General features: G+C 44.6%; 1 protein-coding gene across 4 annotated transcripts in view; it reads left to right on the top strand.

Annotated features, from left to right (window-relative positions):
- Nucleotides 1-20,082, top strand: part of LOC146060197 (protein phosphatase 1 regulatory subunit 12B-like) — a 168,560-nt gene that overhangs the window by 88,188 nt on the left and 60,290 nt on the right. For 3 of the 4 annotated variants that reach the window (XM_083173167.1, XM_083173166.1, XM_083173169.1), the window contains exons 4-6: nucleotides 8,803-8,907; nucleotides 18,835-18,885; nucleotides 19,000-19,050. In XM_083173167.1, the coding sequence (XP_083029293.1) occupies nucleotides 8,803-8,907; nucleotides 18,835-18,885; nucleotides 19,000-19,050 (207 nt within the window). The remainder of the gene's footprint in view (nucleotides 1-8,802; nucleotides 8,908-18,834; nucleotides 18,886-18,999; nucleotides 19,051-20,082) is intronic. The other variant, XM_083173168.1, reaches the window with a different exon arrangement.

The following is a 20,082-nucleotide window of genomic DNA, read 5'->3' as shown; positions in this document are numbered from 1 at the left end:
TTATCACTGGTCTGGACTCCTATACAGAAATTCTTGTGGCGCACACGACAATAGTCAAATGCCCACACAGGTTGAGTTGAACCACTGGGCTGTAGCATACGTACCTACTTTTTATTTATCTTCTCTGGGATAATCCCGAAGAAGATACTGTCAGGGGCACTTTGGGGCCAGCACAGTCACTATCATTTTACCCCAGCCTCCTCCCTGAAGAGTCACAAATCGCTGTATTTAAATGGTGAATGGGGAGATGCTAAGGGGCCCACATTTCCGCTAGGCCAGGAGTCTCCCCTTCATCTCCCCAGCTTGCCATTCAAATACTACAATTCTCTGCTCTTGAGGAAGGAGGGGCTCACATTATGCAAATCACATTATTTATCCCCACTCCCTCCTCATAGTCTCCCATTCTAGGAGGTTAGGCGAGTATGGGCTGTAGTTTATTTAAACATTTGTTGGGATGGTACAAAAAAACATCAAATTGTGGCTACAGCAATCATAACAACAAAGTGTTTCCATGACCCTGTCACTCTCTATACACTGGTCACCTAACTAGTCACAGCAGTGGCGTAACTATAAATTTTGCTCCCCCCTGCCATAAAATTTTGCGGCGCCCCCCCCCCCCCATGTAAAAAATACAGTGCACTCTGAAAGAGAGACATGTCATCTCACAAGGACCATACACAATAGTAATCCCATTCCAAATTACAACACTCAGTAGCACAACAGAACCAGTGGCGTAACAACCATTTGGTACCCTGTGCCAGAAAGGGAATTGGCGAGTGCCCCACCATCACACTTAAAAAAGGAGAGAGCGCGCCGAAGGCGCGCGGCAAAATGTATGTGCGATGCTTCATTGGGAAGGGGCGTGGCCATATAAAAATACAAATAACATTGTAATGCCCATTACGCACAGTTACCGACAGCTGCACAACTTATACTGTACATAACATCCACACCAGTTGCCGACAGTAGTAGTATCACAACTTATACATAATGTCCACACCAGTTGCCGACACTAGTAGCGACGCCTGTACATATGCCCACACAAGTTGCAGACAGTAGTAGTGCTGCCCGTACATTTGTCCACACCAGTTGCTGACACTAGTAGCGCTGATTATACATATGCCCACACCAGTTGCCGACACTAGTAGCGCTGCCTGTACATATGTCCACATCAGTTGCCGACACTAGCAGTACTGATTATACATATGCCCACACCAGTTGCCGACACTAGTAGCGCTGCCTGTACATATGTCCACACCAGTTGCCGACACTAGTAGCGCTGCCTGTTCACAATGTACAAATATGGAGCGCCTCTCAGCCAGCGCTGGGACTCGCCAGAACACCCCCGCTAGCGAGGCGGCGCTCCATCAGACTGGGACGTGCGAGTGTCCCACACGTACGCGCGTCCCTTTTCCTGGTGGCAGGGGACTTGAACCCTGACGGGCAGGTTTAGGGGGGGGGGAGCGGAAAGGTGGGATCAGGCGACATGGAGCACCGTAGTAAGGGGACGCATGCGCATCTGGTGCGCACGTTCCCTTCCGGCGGCTAGCGGGGGCTGGCGGCTGCCAAATCTACCGCCAGCCCCTGTAAGAATGATGGGCACTCCATCTGTATATATATACATACAGATGGAGTGACCGTCATTCTTGCAGGGGCTGGCGGTAGATTCGCCAGCCGCCAGCCCACGGAAGGGAACATGTTCCATGCCGCCTGACCCCACCTATACAGTATATATATATATATTGTATAGGTGATTAATACTGGTGTAAAAAAAAAAAAACACCTCTGCTATTAACAAGTTTGTGACTGGGTGGGATGACTAGGACACTTTCTCTCTCCTGCTGGCAGCTGGCTTCTCGGCTCCTCTGGCCTCTCCAGGCTCCAGCGTGTGACGTCACAGTCACACGCATAGGAGCAGCTGAAGCTGAGGCAGGGACCAGCAGACACTGCTGCTTCCCCTGCCTCAGGCTGATTGACACCACAAGGCCGCGCTCCCGGCCACCCGCCTGCCCTCCCATTGGATATTTATCCTGCACTCCCTCCCTCCCATTGGGCAACCCACCCGCCCGTCAAATAATAATTTTTTTTTTTTAATGACAGATCCACTGTCATGGCCGCGCCCGTGCTGACTCGTCTGTGACCAGCGAGCGCACGAGCAGCGGCAGGCGGGCGGCGTCGGCACAACACACATCCGCATACTGTGTAGTGTGTGCCGGACACTCGCTTGTCCGGCACCCGCTCCCACTGAGTGTAGTGTGACAGACTCTCTGTCTGTCACACTCACTTGTCCGGCAACCAGCGCCCTCGCAGCCCCCGCTCCCCCAAGCAGCAGCGGGGGCTGCCTTACGCTATCTCCGCCCCTGAGTCACAGGCCTATTTAAGCCTCCTCTTACCATAATACCCCTTTTTCCACCGACCTAAAAATCCACATGAACCTGCACCAACCGGCACCAACCTGTCAGTGGAAATGGTGACAAGTTAAAAATCCCAGGTAAAGTGACCCAGGATTTTTACCCTTTTTAGCGAGTCTTTCCCAGGTAATGAGTAATGGAAACAGCTCTTCCACTGGATTTTCCACCTGGCTGGTGGTCCCTGCATGCTGCCCGCCCATTGGTGCCTGCACACAGCCGCTAGTCTGAAACAAGCTTGATTTATAAATACATACTGTAATATAGCCAGGGTAGGGGATACCTTTAAACACACAGCAGCCCGAAAAACAGCACACCAATCCAGTTTCAGTAGCAATTTAGCAGTGGTTAGTTTTATTTGTGCAATACATAAACAGAACATAAAAATAAATCATAGCCTGTCTGATTGAAGATATTATGAAACTTTGGTGGTGATTCTGGTTGGCTCGCTAAACAGTGGTAATTCGCTGCTTAGCGAGCCTTCTAACAAGCCCTGCCGCCATGTGAATGTCCTCGCCACTTTGCGAATGGATGTTTTGCATAACCATCAAATAATTTCTGCCCTGCATGCAAACTTAAGTCAGTCTGGGCTGACTTAGACACGTGACGTCCAGGTCCGAGAACTTGGTGGGTGGCTGACATACTGTGACATGAGCCGCCCGCCCCCTGCAGACAGCTGCCCACCTGCATTCACATGGGGATACCCAGCATTTTTGTGGGTATGCCAGTTCACATGCAAATTTCTGTTCCAGGTGAGTTAAGTTCGGGGATACATGAATGGGTATAATCCCAGAAAAGTACTTCAACAAGTAAAAAGGGCAAAATGTTGCCTGTATTTTGAATGTTCAAAATAACATCTAAATACAATGTTTAATATGGATTATATAGATTATATAGATTTAAAACACAAGGTGAACAATATTGCCCCAGGATTAAGAAAGAAGATCTCTAATGTTTACAGAGTTACCATTGAAAATGACTTATCTTGTTTGGTCTCATACTGTATAACCATGAATAAGCCATAGTCTCACCTGTACCAGACTCTTGAAACAGCCCTTGAGAAAGTGGCTCCAACTTCCCACTACACCCTGCACAGGCTTAGATGCCAGCCAGGGCATTCCAAGTTAACAAAACAACTACGAAATCAGTCACGTAAGTTAACAAAACAACTACGAAATCAGTCACGTAAATTAGAACACCAGTAGCGTAAATCTCAGTGGCATGTGGTAGGGTGAGGCACAGCGATTCCTGTCATACTAACGTATATGCCAGAGTTTTGAATTGATAAAATATGTCAAAAATACAAATAAAATATAAAAAAATCTTATTTTTATTATTCTAATGAATTTTGGAGTAAAAGGTCTATGGCAGGTAAGTCAGGGCCTCACCTGGCTTTTTTTTCTGAACATCTCTTATCAAAACTCCAGCAGTGTATTCTGCTGCACATGTGTATAATGCCGGCATGTACCCCTAGGCTCATATATTGTGTGCAAATCTGGCTCTGGTATTTGCCAGAGACTCCTCAGCCATTTACCTCACCGCACGTCCCTGGTAAATCTTGGAATCTGAGTGATTTCTTCACATATAAAAATATCTACTACAAACATGCAGTGAGTACTCCCATTCTGAAAAAATAAAATTCTGACCCTAACTCTCTCTCTAACTACCATCCTATCTCTCAGCTTCCATGCCTGTCCAAGCTACTCCAGACAGGGCCGTCTTAACAGCAGTGTGGGCCCCTGGGCAAAGCAATGCACTGGGGCCCTTACGCATTCTCCCATCCTAGGGGTGGGGGGTGCTATCAGCAGCAGCTTTGATGTCCCACGGGTGGCAGGGGTGTTCTATCTTCCATTCAACATGTAGGACCTGGAGCAGTAACTTCTGCTAATTCCTCCTTTACTGGGAGGGTGAACACTAATGTGTGGAAGGGGGCACTGAGCTGAATGAAGGGTCCCTTGTAAATGACTTCCAGGGAGGTAGGGGGTGTTTTATATGCAGGGGAGGGTTGGATAATGGAGTGGGCTTAATATTCGTCATTTTCCGCTGGAAGGGCAGCTTGTTTGACTGCAGATATCGCCATTATCTGGAAATAGATTTTTCTTAGCCTTCAATAGTATAAAAACCTAGAGTCCCAACTTTCAGGAGGTGCTGGGAACTTGAGGATCAGAGATCAGGAGCCAGAGCAATCCATTGACAAAAATATAAAACTGTACACCAGATGTTTGGAGCTGGAGCAGGGACCGGCTGCTGGAAGGCTGATATCTCTGGTTCTGGGCATGATCGAGACAAGCCGCTAATGTCGACAGAAAGGGGAGAGTCCCAGCTTTTGTAATATACTCTCAGAAAAACTTTTAGTCAGAGAGAACCTGAGAAATATGACTGGAAATTGCAATGAACAGGTCGGATGTGGACTGCTGCTTTGAAGTTGGATATCTCCAGTTCCCCAGGGCCGATTTTCAAAATTCTGGTATCCCTGGAAAAAGGGGATCCTCAGCTATCAGCATAGGGCCCTTATACACCTGGGGCCTCTGGGCAAGTGCCCATTAAGCCCATACGAAAAGACGGCCCTGACTCCAGAGACTTTTCTACTCTCGCCTCACACACTTTTTTAACTATCACAACCTATTAGACCCACTTCAGTGAGTCTTTCATACCCAACACTCCACAGAGACTGCATTGACTAAAGTGGTGAATGATTTGGTCACTGCTAGGTCTAAAGGCCATTACTCAATACTCATTATTTTAGATCTTTCTGCTTCAAAAAGTGATAAAATGGAGAGTGATAAACAACCAACCAATCATCTCCTGCCTGACATTTTTCAAACACAGCCTGTGACATGGAAGTTATGAGCTGATTGGCTGGCTGTTTATCACTCTCCATTTTATCACTTTCGAAACTTAGTGCATCTGGTTCACAAGTACTACACTCCCTAGGTCTTAATGATACAGCTCTTTCCTCATTCTCATCTTACCTATCTGATCATTCAGTGTTCGTTTCTCTGATTCCATCTCATCTTTACTACCGCTGATAGTTGGAGTTCCGCAAGGCTCAGTTTTAGGTACTCTACTTTTCTCTATACCTCATCTCTTGGCAAACTAATCAGATCTTTCGAATTTCAGTATCGCTTGAATGCAGACAATACGCAAATCTATCTATCAACTCCAGAGTTGTCAACAGTGGTTTTGTGCCAAGTCTCTTTGCCATCTCATCTTGGATGTCTTATCGCCACCTCAATCTCAACATTTCCAAAATGGAATTAATTATAATCCCACCAGCCAAGAGCAGTTACCATCCTGATATCTCCATAACTGTTTACAACTCGACAATCTACCCTACCCCACAAGCTCGCTGACTTGGGGTCATCCTCGACTTTAACTGTCCTTTGTTCCCCATATTCAGTCTGTCCCCAAATCATGTCACATGCATCGAAAAAACATATCCAAAATACGACCTTATTTTACGCAAGACACTGCTAAATCTCTAATCCATGCATTCATATATCCCACATTGACTATTGCAATAGTCTCCTTACTGGTCTTCCCAAGAACAGACTCTCACCATTTTGAATGCTGCTGCTAGGCTGATCCTTCTAGAAAGATGTTCATTGCCTGCTGATCTGCTCTGCCAGTCCTTCCATTGGTTGCCTGTATCTTGCTATATCCAATAAAAAAAACTTCTACTCACATTTAAAGCTATTAACCATACTACTGCAATGTATATCTCTTTATTTATCTCTAAATATCTCTCAACTTGACTACTCCGCTCTGCACAAGATCTGCAACTATGGATGGAACCCCTCTCATTCACTCCCAGAACCCAGAATGTCCCCGCTGACGAGCGATGGCTGAGTGAGACTCCATCAGACTGAACGTGCGTGCGTCTCATACGCATGCTTGTCCCAGTCATTCGGCGGCTGGGCGGTGGAAACCCTGCCCATCCCACTTCAGGGAGATGGGCAGGGTTAGGGGGGTCAGAGAGGCGGTGGGGACCGGCGATGGTGAGCGGGGAGGCGTGGATGGCAGCAGGGAGCTCCTTTGGAACGGGGCATCCGAGCACCTCGTGCACGCGCGCCCCCTTCCGATGGATGGCAGGGCCTCACAAAGCTGACAGAGGCTCCATCTGTATCTGTATGGATTACTAGCTCCATTTACTATTACAGGACTTCTATTGGGCTGCCCCCACCCTATGGAATGCCCTTCCACGCACAATGAGACTCTCTACTAGCCTCCAAACTTTCAAGTGTTCCCTGAACTCATCTCTTCAGGCAAGCCTATTATATTTAAGTACCACACACATAACCCTCTGAGGCACTTATGTATTATATAGCTTCCCTTCTGGACTTGCAACTAGGTGGGGCTGCTATGTTATTACTGGTGCCTGTCTTTGGTTTCTTTCCTATATCCCTATAGATTGTAAGCTTGCAGCAAGGCCCTCCTACCTCCATGTCTGTCTGTTGTTACCCAGTTTGTTCCATCACTGTCTACAACTGTAAAGCACAATCGAATATGCTGTGCTATATAAGAACCTGTAAATAAATAAATAAACTATTTACTATTTTAAGATGAAAATATCCTTGTCCTGGATGAGACACAACTAGGCTGTGATTTTACTACCACTCGATAATTGTACAATATTTACTAGCCAGAGTTTACTGTACTAACAAAATTAACTTGAAGCTTTGCTTTACTGCTCTGAAAGTAACATGTTGCTGTTTAACCTTAGCTGAGATGCCAGCAAGAAATGTTATTATTAATCTACGCTTTGGTTTATTCACCATATATACAGGGTGTTCTCATGTTTTATGTAGGGATGAGCGCTGGGGCGGAAGATTTGGATTTGTCGTCAAGATTTGGATTTGGCTTTGTCGTGCGATGGTGAAAAGCTTTGGATTTTTTTTTAAATGGTCAAAAAACGCCCAAATCATGTCATTTTTGCGTTTTTTTTTTGTCCCTAGAGTAATATTGACCTCAATAACATTAATTTCCAGCCCTTTTCAGACAATTTTGACCACTTTACACCTCATAATATTGTTTTTAGGGCAAAAGATTTCACAGAGGTAGCTGGATAACTATGCTAAGCCAAACAAATGGCTTCTGACAGTATACTATGGGTGCAGTACACACAAAGAATGAAGAAAGACAAGAAAAATTGATTAGGATTTTTTAAATTTAATTTGTTTTTAATGCACAGCTTGTACAACGCTGCTTAGAGGCCTAACAATCACACACCCACCTTCTGACAGACTCTGTATCTATGGTTGCAACTACACACACAAAAATGTAACAAAGAAGAGAAAAATTTATTTGGATTTTTCTACTTTAATTAATTAAATTTGTTTTGAATGCTCAGCGAGCTAACAGCTGCTTGAAGGCTGAACAATTACACACACACCTTCTGACAGACTCCGTATACTATGGGTGCAACTACACACACAAAAATTGAACAAAGAAGAGAAAAGTGTATTTGGATTTTTTTACTTTAATAAAATTTGTTTTGAATGCTAAGTGAGCTAACCGCTGTGCGAAGGCCGAACAATCACACATGCAACTTGTGGTGTATATTATTGGGGTGCAGTATACAGCAAAGAAATAAAGAACAGCAAAATGTATTTTTATATTGTATTTCTTTTTTATATATATGCCAATTATAGCATGAAGAGTGTAAAACACTTCACACTCCTAGCGCTGCCGGGCGGTGGGTGGGAGGCAGATTTTGAAAAGACTTGCCGGATGCTGATTGGCTGAATTCAGCCAATCAGCGTCCGGCAAGTCTTTTCAAAATCATCAGCGCTTCCCGCCACCAGGAAAATAGCGAGCGGCTGTGTATGTGAAAGCTGCCGCTACACCAGTCCCTGGACCCCCGCTGCCAACATACCTGTGTGCAGCCAGCAGGGGTTGGCAGCGTCCAGGGGTCCAGGGACTGGTGTAGCGGCAGCCTTCACTCACTATCTGCCTGGCGGCGGGAAGCGCTGATGACTTTGAAAAGACTTGCCGGACGCTGATTGGCTGAATTCAGCCAATCAGCGTCCGGCAAGTCTTTTCAAAACCTGCTTCCCGCGCACCGCCCGGCAGCGCTAGGAGCCAGAGTTAACCTTCTCCAGTCAACGGACCCCCGCTAGGACCTGGCGTTAACCCACCAGTCCCCGGACCCCCACTGCTCATCGCAGGGACCACGCTGCCGGGACACCACACTAGCGCCGCCACCCTCCAGCGCCTGGTGAGCGTGACCCCCTAGCCCCCCCCCTAGTTACAGCCCTGCGTATAGTATCCATTTCTTCATTATTGAGCCCCTATGACTGGTAAAATGTTGTTAGGCCACTTATTTTAGATACATATACTTCACTTACAACTTTTTCACTATATGATTCTTGTGTTTATTCGGCTTCTTTATCAGATGTACGAGAGTGCCTTCAATGAAAATGAGAAGCTCAAAAGCAACCTTCGAGAGGCACAATTGGAACTTGCCAACATTAAGTCCAAGCTAGAAAGAGTTGTGAAGGTAAAGTAGACATAATTTTGTTTATTAAATTGAGTGATTTTTTTCAAATTATTTTCATAGCCTAAATCAGAAAAAAAAATTATACAAAAAAAATAGAAGACAAAAGCAGAATAATTGCATAAACATGTTATACTATAATGTCACATCTTGAAGTGTTCAGAATCCCAGGGGTCAGGATGCCGACATTCACCGACATCCCAACTACTGCAGGGAGACTGGTGCCAGAATTTTGTCATCAGTTGAAATGCTGAAGCAGAATGTGTTGAGTGTAAAGGCCCCCTTACACTTGTCCAACTTATTGTCCAACAAGTTGGACCTGATTGACTCGAGATTTATCCTGTTTGCAGGAGGATCAATCTCAGCAGATTTTGTCAGATAAATTGACCCAATCCACCTGAATTGGGTCAAATCTGACAATATCTCACAAGTGTAAGGGGCCCTTAAGAATAGAGGCTTAAAGAAAAATAAATAATTAAAATAAAATAAATAAATAAAAGGCAAATAAGAAATATATAAATCATATATATATATATATATATATATATATATATATATATATATAAAAGAATGAAAGTAAAAATAAAAATGACAAAAAACAACAATAAAAAAAATTAGAAATAAAAATGAAAGTAAAAATAGGAATAAACAATGCAATACAAATAGGAGCACCATGAAATATATAAGTAAAAAAAAATGTTACTGATTATATCAACAAAGAGGGGGGATTTAATATATATAAAACTGTAAAGAGTGTTATATATACTTATATAACTGTATCTTTTCAGTAGACAACACTAGGGGCATAATCATTACTAACGACAATAACAAGGATGACAGCAATCGCCATAGGGACCTATAATAATGCCCATGCACTAGATAGTATATATAGCAATGTAGTCAGCGATGTTCGAGAGGATGCCATGCAGTATCATAAAGGACCAGCCCTGAACCCTTATATTACACCACCTGGTATTTCTGGGTTGTCTCCCTCCCCAGTACTGGCCAGGCAACACTGCTTAGCTTCAAGATCGAGCGTGGTTGGGTGTGCCAGTGTGGTATGTCTGTAGAGAGATAAGGGTGCCTTGTACACATACCATGCCAGGCATACTGCCCAACTAGCCGATAAGATGTTGCGCCTATGCAAAAGGAATTAAGGAAAGTAGTCAGTAATTCAAATCAGTAATGATCTTCATGGGTGGTCTCCCATCCAAGTACTAGTCAGCAAGCTCCTGCAACCAGCGATTAGAACGGGGCTGAAAACGGGAGTGCGCACCTGGCAATTTATCGCCGGGGCACACTCCAATCACTGGCAATATGGTCGCCAGCGACCATATTTCCAGCGATTTCAGCTCCTATTGCCCCTGTGTGTACATGGCTTTACAGAGGTTAATTAAAAATCAACCCAAATATATATATATATATATATAGATACAGAAGTACCAACACACTCGCCATTCCTAAGGATGGGGTGCAAACAGCACCCACTTCCCAGGATGGGGTGCAGTGGCCTGTGACCACACACTCAAGTAAATACAAACACAGGGGACCCAGCACTCACTACAACAAATTGACTCACCTTAACAGTTGGTTGTAGTTTGTTGTAGTGAGTGCTGGGCCCCCTGTGTTTGTACTAGAGTGTGTGGTCACAGGCCACTGCACCCCATCCTGGGAAGTGGGTGCTGCTTGCACCCCATCCTTAGGAATGGCGAGTGTGTTGGTACTTCTGTATCTATCTATCTATCTATCTATCTATCTATATATATATATATATATATATATATATATATATATATATATATATATATACAGTGAAAGACAGGCGGCACCCGGAGTCTGTTCAAAATAAAGTATGACAACGCTGTTGTTGCAGTGATCAAACGTTTTCGATGCTATTTATTGCATCTTCATCCTTATGAAGATGCAATAAATAGCATCGAAAACGTTTGATCACTGCAACAACAGCGTTGTCATACTTTATTTTGAACAGACTCCAGGTGCCGCCTGTCTTTCACTGTATCCAGGTTACTGCGGTAACGTTTTGGCTTGGCACCGGGGGAAGTTACACTTTGACGTTTGGGACGTGCTGCCCTTCCAAACTTTATATATATATTTGGGTTGATTTTTAATTAACCTCTGTTACTGTGATCATAGCTTTCTCATGCACCCTAGATAAGCTCATTTACCTGAAACCTGTGACAGCTGCCCCTTTAATACTAATTCAGGTGCTGTGTTTGGGATGGTCTCACCTTTAAAAGCCATAAGGTACTTGGCAGATGAGCTTTAACCCAAGAAAAAAACACATGTTCATTTTAGCTATGATGTGCAATCAGTTGCCAGGTTCCCATGAAAACCAGTTGTTAGGGTAGGACTTGCAGTGAAATGGAGTCTCTTGGCGATGGGCTGCAAGCTTAAATGCATTGATCAATTCATGAACTAAAACCCCATTATATATTTAATTGATTATTTGAATGTTAAGGTGAGTCAGTTTGTTGTAGTGAGTGCTGGGCCACCTGTGTTTGTATTTACTAGAGTGTGTGGTCACAGGCCACTGCACTCCATGCTGGTAAGTGGGTGCTGTTTGCACCCCATCCTTAGGAATGGGGAGTGTGTTGGTACTTCTGTATATCTAGATATATATTTATATATATATATATATATATATATATATATATATATATATATATATATATATACAGTACTAGCACAGGCATCTGTTCAAAACACAATAATGTTTAAAAACACTTGCTTACTTTTTTCTGCTTTGTAGTGGTGCAGCAGGGAAGGGAGGTGCAGCTGAGCTGTGTGAGCTGACCTGCAAGTGGCCGCATGATCAGAGGCATTCTGTGTAGCCGCCGGCGCCAGCCGTCCCTCTACAGACACCTGCTCCCTCATGCTGCACAGGCTAAGAGCGGAAGTGGAAGATCAGAGCCCCACAGTAAATCTGGGCCTGCTCCAGGGGGTGCTGCTGTGGGCCGGGAATCCACGTTATATGCAAATTACGTGGTTCAGGCCACAGAAGGCGGTGTTGAGCTGACAGACAATTGGCCCACCTGGCCACTGGCCCTTCTGGCATTTGCCAGATGGCCAGTCCGGCCCTGCCTCCAAACTCCTGGGCAAATTGGGACAATGCACTCTTGATCATGACAGTAGAAAGAGCCTTTAAATAAGCAATGTACCCCATTAATCATAATGGTTGGAATGTACTATGCATGTACTACATGGTTGTTTTGTATTGGGCACCCCAACGTAGCAGGAGAAAGGGCATAATGGCATGTGATGCCCCCTCCCTCCTGGACCCCATTGGCACACAGAGAGCCGTCAGAACCACCACAAGTCCAGCAGCTTTCTCTGTGCGCCGAGCGGGAAGTGGAGCCTCCACCTTGGGGTAAGAAATCAGCCCATCTGGCCATCAGCCTCTCTGGCATTTGACAAAAGTGCCTGATGGCCAGATGACAGGAGATCATGGCTTCCGATGCTGAAAAGCGTCTGGGTGATGTAATATAACATTCGGAGTGTACCCTGATTGTGAAATCTGTGGAAAACACTGCGATGCTGTAACATTGCTTTCCGAGGTGTTAACCTGGTATGCATTTACTTGCTACAAAATAAAGACCCAGACTTTATCTATATACAGTGTGGCCTGAAGCCCTGTCCCACATTGACAAAATGGATGCCTTGGCACTGAAGGGGTTAATCACTGTGCTGCGACTCCAGCTTTAAATGGCAATGAGTGCTTGACACATTTAAAATGTGTTTTAAACTGAACGTGCAGCACTGGGCTGGTAGAGCTCCCATGCTATATACAGTGTGGCCACCCTGTATTTAGCATGACTCCTGTTGTGGGTATGTCACTTAATTGTAGTAGTGATAAGGGTCTAATCATCGGTCAAAATATATTTTTTAAACAAACAAAATGAGCTTTCCAGCATGTGCCTACTCAGAGCCAGCCCTAGCCTAAATGATGCCCGAGGCAAGATTTTTGCTGGTGCCCCCTAGCACCGCCACTAGTTCCGCCTTTAACCCTTCTCCCCTTTCCCAGCACCATCAACCCTCATCATAGCAGTCATCATTTTGGTGCTCCTACCAGCAATATTTGAAATCGAACAGTGCACACATATGGTGCGCAGCCAAAATAGGGGTGTGTTCTTGCTGGGAAGGGGCATGGCCACCCAATAGTACCCCCAATTCAAATTATGCCACACAGTAGTGCAACTTTATTCACATTATATCATGCAATGGTGTCCCTTATTCACGTTACATCACACAGTAGTACCACTTTACCTTATTTACATTACTCCTCACATTATTCACATTATACCCTTAGAAAAAAATCCTGAGAAAATATTGTATTTTAAGCACCTCCATGGCCACACTGCAACCCAGCACAAAGCAGTGTGAGCTGGGCAGAGGAGAAGAGCTGCAGCTGCTGCTGTCACTTAAGGGGAGGGGGCCTGGGGCCCCCACTGGGCCCTTCCATCAGACTTTGGCCTGGGTAACTTGTACCCCCTACCCCTTTCTCTAGACACCCCTGATAATACCACACAGTAATGCCCCTTACACATAACACACATTATTAATGTCCTTATAAACATAATGCCCCTTACACATTATGCCAACCTTTATTAATGCCCTTCATACACATAAAGACACACATAATGCTCCTTACACATATGTTGCACATTATTAATGCCCGTATACACATGACACACATAATGCCCATTACACATATGTTGCACATTATTAATGCTTTTATACACATGACACACATAATGCCTGTTACACATATGTCGCACATTATAAATGCATTTATACATGACACACATAATGCCCCTTACACATATGCCGAACACTATTGCACAACCAACCCACCCGCAGACAGCACTCGCACAGCCACTAACACTGTGACCTCTGCCTCTGCTTGAATACAGATGTTTCCTCATACATCTTGCCTCAATAGGCCATGCAGCTCCTGGCCAGTTCTGCTAACGTTGGGTGCCTTTTTTTCTGAAAATTTGTCTTATTTGCATTGTTATGACCAGCACACACAAGGAGCTTCTGATGATTAAAATGATATGTGGCATGCCTATATTCTGTGTGCGACTGTGGCTGTGCCTGCATACGGAATGCTATGTTACAGTGATTTCCATGAATACAATATTTCATATGCAGATACAGCCTCACTCACACACAGAATATAGGCATGCTGCATATCATTTTAATCAGCAGAAGCTGCTGATGCCCCTAGGCATTCCAAACACCCTAGGCAATTGCCTAGTTTGCCTATGCCTAAGGCCGGCTCTGTGCCTACTGATTGAAGCATAGCTCCAGAGGTGATCCTGACCTTGTGGGTAAAACTCAAATGCCAACAGTAACATCTTCCATTTGCTGTGCCTCCTAGAGATAGGAGAAGAGTTAATTTCAGAACTTTTAGCAAATAGACACCTTTTGCCTTAAGGCAACCGTTTTTCATCTTGCGACCAATAGGATTACAACAATAAATCCTGTTCTCTGGCTGTACTGGGTAAAGGGTCCAGTGTCCCTGAGCTCCGCCCTCTGACAGTTGCCACTGTAGAGGACCTGGTCTGTGTTCAGTGACCAGTGGGGATCCAGCCAATTCGTTGCAGTGTTGTGTGTGTGTGTGAGCAGTGTGTCGATGCATACACCCTTGCAGGTTGTACTCGGGTGCCAGCGTGTGGGCCTGATGAGGTATCCATGGTTCCAGATGCCACATAGGAGTCAGGTGATGGCAGCGACATCCCTGCCAACTGTGTAGTGGGTGAATTCAGAAACAGGTGGTTACTGATGGTAACAGGGAATCCTCTATTGGTCAGGTCCTGTGAGACCAGAAACCACCATCTCTGGACCCAAAGGGCATAGCCACAATGCAGGGCAGGCCTCCGGTCACATGCAGTGTATGTGATTCCTTGTCACAAAGCACACACACCTTTTTCAGTGCACTTACTCCTCTTTCAGTTAATACACCAACACACCTCTTTTACTGCACACACATTTCTTGGTACTTATGTACTATCTGGGCGCCCGATTTTGAAATCGGGTCGGATCGGGCACATCGCTTCGCATCGCATGCGACCATCGGATGCGATGCGATGACCCGATTTTTCCATAGGAATCAATGCTAAAATGGACTGAGTCCATTTTAACATGAAATTCAATGGGAAAAAGGGGTCCTTTTCATACCCCTACTATCCAAGTGGGCATGGAGTTGGATATAAACCTGTGGCGAGCGTAAACAGAATACCGTCCGCTCGCCACGCTTCGGGCGCGGTGGCTCGCTACGCTCGCCACAGGTTTATATCCAACTCCATGCCCACTTGGATAGTAGGGGTATGAAAGAACCCCTTTTTCCCATTGAATTCCATGTTAAAATGGACTCAGTCCATTTTAACATTGATTCCTATGGAAACATAGGGTCATCGCATCGCATCCGATGGTCGCATGCGATGCGATGCGATATCGCATCGCATCTGATTGTATGCCTTAACTTAAGGCATACAATCAAAAAATCGGGCGCCCAGATACTACATAAGTACCCATTTCTTTCACTGAACACACCCCTTTTTCACTTAGGGCCTTATTTTGGTTCATTCTTTCTGACAAAATCCTTCTTAGATAGGCAAAACCATGTGCACTGCAGTGGGGCAGGTGTTACTTGTGCAGAGAGAATTAGATTTGGGTGGGGTTTTACTTCAAAGTGAGATCTATATTGCAGTGTAAAAATAAAGCAGTCAGTATTTTCCCTGCACAGAAACAAAATTACTCACCCAAATCTAATTCTCTCTGCACATGATACATCTGCCCCCCCTGCAGTGCACATGGTTTTGTCCATCTAAGAAGGATTTTGTCAGAAAGAATGAACCAAAATAAGGCCCTTAGTATGCACACACATCTTTCACTGTACACATTCCTCTTTCATACCACATACCCCATACCTCCCAACTGTCCCGATTACAGTCTCTTTCACTTAATACGCACACACACCTCTTTCACTTAAAAGTTCCCAAACAAAAACACCTCCATCACTTAAAATATTCATTCACATAAACACAGGCCACAGAATGGTGCTGTAATCAATTATTCCAGATGCCACCCAGCACCCCCCTCACTTGTGCCACATACACACACACAGTGCAGCTGTGGCTATCGGCTGGGACAGAGGAAGAGAGTGCTCCTCCCGGCCAAGTACTCAAAGTCCTATGGGAAATGCTGCTTGTAAAGGGGCTGTGCTCTGCAGCTCCCCATAGATTCAGCCCACTGTCTGCTTTGTGGACATGAGGATGCAGTTGTCATGTACAGCTCCTTTGTTTAAAAAATAAAATTAGTCAGCTGGGCCAATGTATGGGGGTGGCGTGGTTGTCAGGTTTGGGGGTTTCTAAGTACTTAAAAAACCCACCCTACCCCTATGTTAACTAGTTTGTCAGTTCCCAATTCTGCCGGCTCCTGGCTGAGCTGCCCAATTGGACCTAAGAGATACAATCATGGTAGCCAGCACCAAAGTAGGATCCCTGCCAGTCCTAGCCAGGCTTGAATGCCCCAGGCTTTTGCATAGCTTGCATATGCCTAGGGCTGGGTCTATTTTTGGAGCAGAAACAGCATAGTGTATTTGTCTTTATATAGTGTATTCCTCTCTATACAACACACAGACAATGTTGGTTAAAGAGAAGAAATGTGATCCATGTTATGAATTCTTTGCTTTCTATTTTTTTAATTGACTTCATTCTTGAAGTTTTTGAGCTTGCTATTGTTTAAAAAAAATATTACCAAATATATTAATTATGTATGCTTTTTGTACCAATAAAAATGCTGGACTGGACCTATGTATCCCGCTCTGGATACAAACTCAACAACACTAAATCTGAAGCCCTTCCTCTTCATTTACCGGGACATACCAAAACCCTACTCCAGTCTAACTTTAAGTTTATCTGAAAACGAGACTCCATTAAATATCTAGGTATACAGATCACTAAATCATATCACAAACTTTACCGAGCAAACTATCCCCCTCTCTTTAGATCTATCAATAAAGATCTTAAGAAATGGCAGTCTTACTACCTCTCATGGACCGGACGTATAAACGCCATTAAAATGAACACTCTCCCCAGACTACTATATATATTCCAAACCCTTGCGATCCCAATTCCCCCCAAAACCATTGCCACCTTACAATCTACAATAGGCAAATTTGTATGGAACCACAAGAAATCGAGAATTCGCCAGAGCATCCTAGCCAAACGCTCCCAACATGGTGGCCTCAGGATGCCAATTTTTTTGCGGTATCTTCAAGCCACTAGACTCAACAAACTTATTGCCTGGCACTCCCCAAGAAATTACAAGCGGTGGGTGGATTTAGAAAGCAACCTTATTGGTACCTCCCCAATCTCAAATCTGACCTGGTTCTTTCGTAAATACCGCCCTCATTCCTCCCACCGTCGACATAACCCTCTGAACCTTGGACACTTAATAGAAAACTCAAATTGACCACATATCCATCCCCTCTCACCCCTCTTTGGAACAACATTTATTTTGCTCCTGGCCTCTCAACTACGGCAGCATCTCCATGGACATCTGTTGGCATCACGAGACTCCATCACATATATGGTTTATTCGCACCAAAAACATTTACCGACCTGCAAAGGAAACACAATATACCCGATACCCTACACTACCAATACCTCCAATTACGCCACTTTGCTACCTCCCTCCAAACTTCTAACACACCCCAAAACCCTTCACCATTTGAAAGGCTCTGTATTTACCAACCTAATGACACTGGTGCCATCTCTCAGCTATATAACTCGATACTGTCGCCACACCAGCCCTCACACCTAGAGCCCCACGAGCAAGCTTGGGAGACAGACTTAGACCGCTACTTAGACGATGAAGAATGGGTTGCTATATCCAAATGCTCTATAAGCGTTGCCATAAGGGAAAACTCATACAAATGGTATCTAGTCCCTGAATGCTTGCACTGCATGTACCCAGACTCTTCTAACCTATGCTGGAGGAATTGTGGCCAGCCAGGAACATTTTACCACACTTGGTGGACCTGCCCGGTAATCCAGTTATATTGGGACATGGTACACTCCCTCGTTTCACAAATACTCACCCCCCCCCCACACCTCCAACACCTGTCAATTTCCTTCTATGTGCCCCTCTCGACCACACTCCTACTGAAACCAATAAACTTTTCTTACACATTACATGCTCTGCGAAATACCAGATTGCCAGAAATTGGAAAGTACCTTCAACACAGAGTCACCAAGAACTCCTAAATAGAATCTGGTACGTGGCAAATATGGAATACCTTGTTAAGAAATTCCACTCCACATGGGCTCCGTGGTACTCCTTCCATAACATCCCTCTCCCTGGCCTTAAGTAACTCTCACCTTTTAACTGTACCTATAGACTTCCCCTCTCATTCACAACCCCTTCCCAACAGCCCAGGCTCGCCCTCAACAACACACCATCACCTTCCCTTTCCCCTTCAGTATATTATCTCGCATTGTTTTCAAGTTACAACTTATATCTGATATAACTGTTCTAGCCTGAATGTTACACAGCCATTTTTGGCTCCCTACAGTTATACCTTATAAGTCATATTCATGTTTGCCTTGCTAATTACATTACGGTTGTATTTCTTGCTCACCCAAATAAAATATTGGAAAATTAAAAATGCTGGACTGGGCAACACATTATTAAACTGTAGGTAGTCAAATGGATTTATATGAAATATTTATCTTGCCAGCAATTGGTTGGTCTACTTTCGCTTCACTACTTACAGTACTACACACAGCCTGATAGTGGTCATATCTGTCATGTTGAAAGAAAGTGATGAAGCAGTGTGAGACTTATTAGTACTGTTATCTTTATTTTTTAATTTTACACTATTTTACTTGTTGTTTATTTCAGAAACAGGACCAGTCATCAAGTCAGGCTGGGCTGCTGGAGGCTGAAAAGAGAGTAAGTATCAATTGCTTTATTGTTTTGTTGCAGTAAATTAGTAGCGGGTTGAAAACAAACCATTTATATATCCCCATCCCCCCCCCCCCCCCCCCCCCACCCGTACTCTTGCAGGAGAAGAGAGTTTTGGAGCGTAGAATGTCTGATATGGAGGATGATCTCAAGGTAAAAGCCTTCTCATTAATACATTATTAAATGCAGCATGGGCAGGGACCCAGAGATGGAGGGTGGTGAATTATGTACAATGTGGCCAAGCCTGTTTGGACACCCACAGCCTTCATCAAGCAGCATAGTATTTGCATGGGTTTCTGGTATTGGCAATCAGTTATGATAGATCTCCTGATGACCTTGGGTACTGGACAGTATTAAAGTTGAAAGCTTATGTCTGTAAATCACTGAACCATATAATATACTTGGTAATTTTAGGGGTTGGGATCATTTGGTCTACAGCATAATGGTCGACAGTCATTAGGACGACACCATAAGGTCAACATGGGAAAACGTCGACATGGGTCTAGGTCGACATGGGAAAATGTCGACATGGGTCTAGGTCGAAAGGTCATTAGTTCGACAGGTTGTTAGTTCGACAGTCAAAAGGTCGACATGGGGTTTTTCACTGTTGTTTGACCTGAATGTCAACACAGTGAACATGGACACAGTTTCAAGTGCACCGCATCACCTTGCATCGCTCACTGTGCTCGCGATGCGTCCGGCACGATGTCTCGCTGCGCTTGGCACACTATTTTATTCTCCCACCGCGCCCTAGTGGATGGTAGGGCATGAAATAGCGGCTGTCGGCACAGTGAAAACCCCCATGTCGACCTTTTGACTGTCGACTTAGACATTGTCGAAGTAATGACCTGTCGAACTAACGACCTGTCGAACTAATGACCTTTCGACCTAGAACCATGTCGACCTTTTCCTATGTTGACCTAGACCCATGTCGACCTTTTCATATGTCGACAATCATGCTGTAGACCAAATGACCGCATCCCAATTTTAGACATAAAATAGATTTGGTAAAGATGGTGAGGGAAATTCTGCTCCCCCCTGCCAAAAAAATGTGTGGTGCCTATCACCCCCCTCCCATTCTTGGTTAAAAAAAAAAAGCAGGCGGCATCAGTGTACCAATAGAAAGGTGTCACTGCGGGTCTTGATAAGAAACATAAAAATTCAAGTCTTTATTGTCAACAGCGT

The sequence above is a fragment of the Crinia signifera genome, chromosome 2, assembly GCF_055691185.1.
Source record: "Crinia signifera chromosome 2, ASM5569118v1, whole genome shotgun sequence".
Lineage (NCBI taxonomy): Eukaryota > Metazoa > Chordata > Amphibia > Anura > Myobatrachidae > Crinia > Crinia signifera.
Note: the sequence above shows the minus strand (reverse complement) of the source record. Positions and strands in the feature narration are given on the sequence as shown.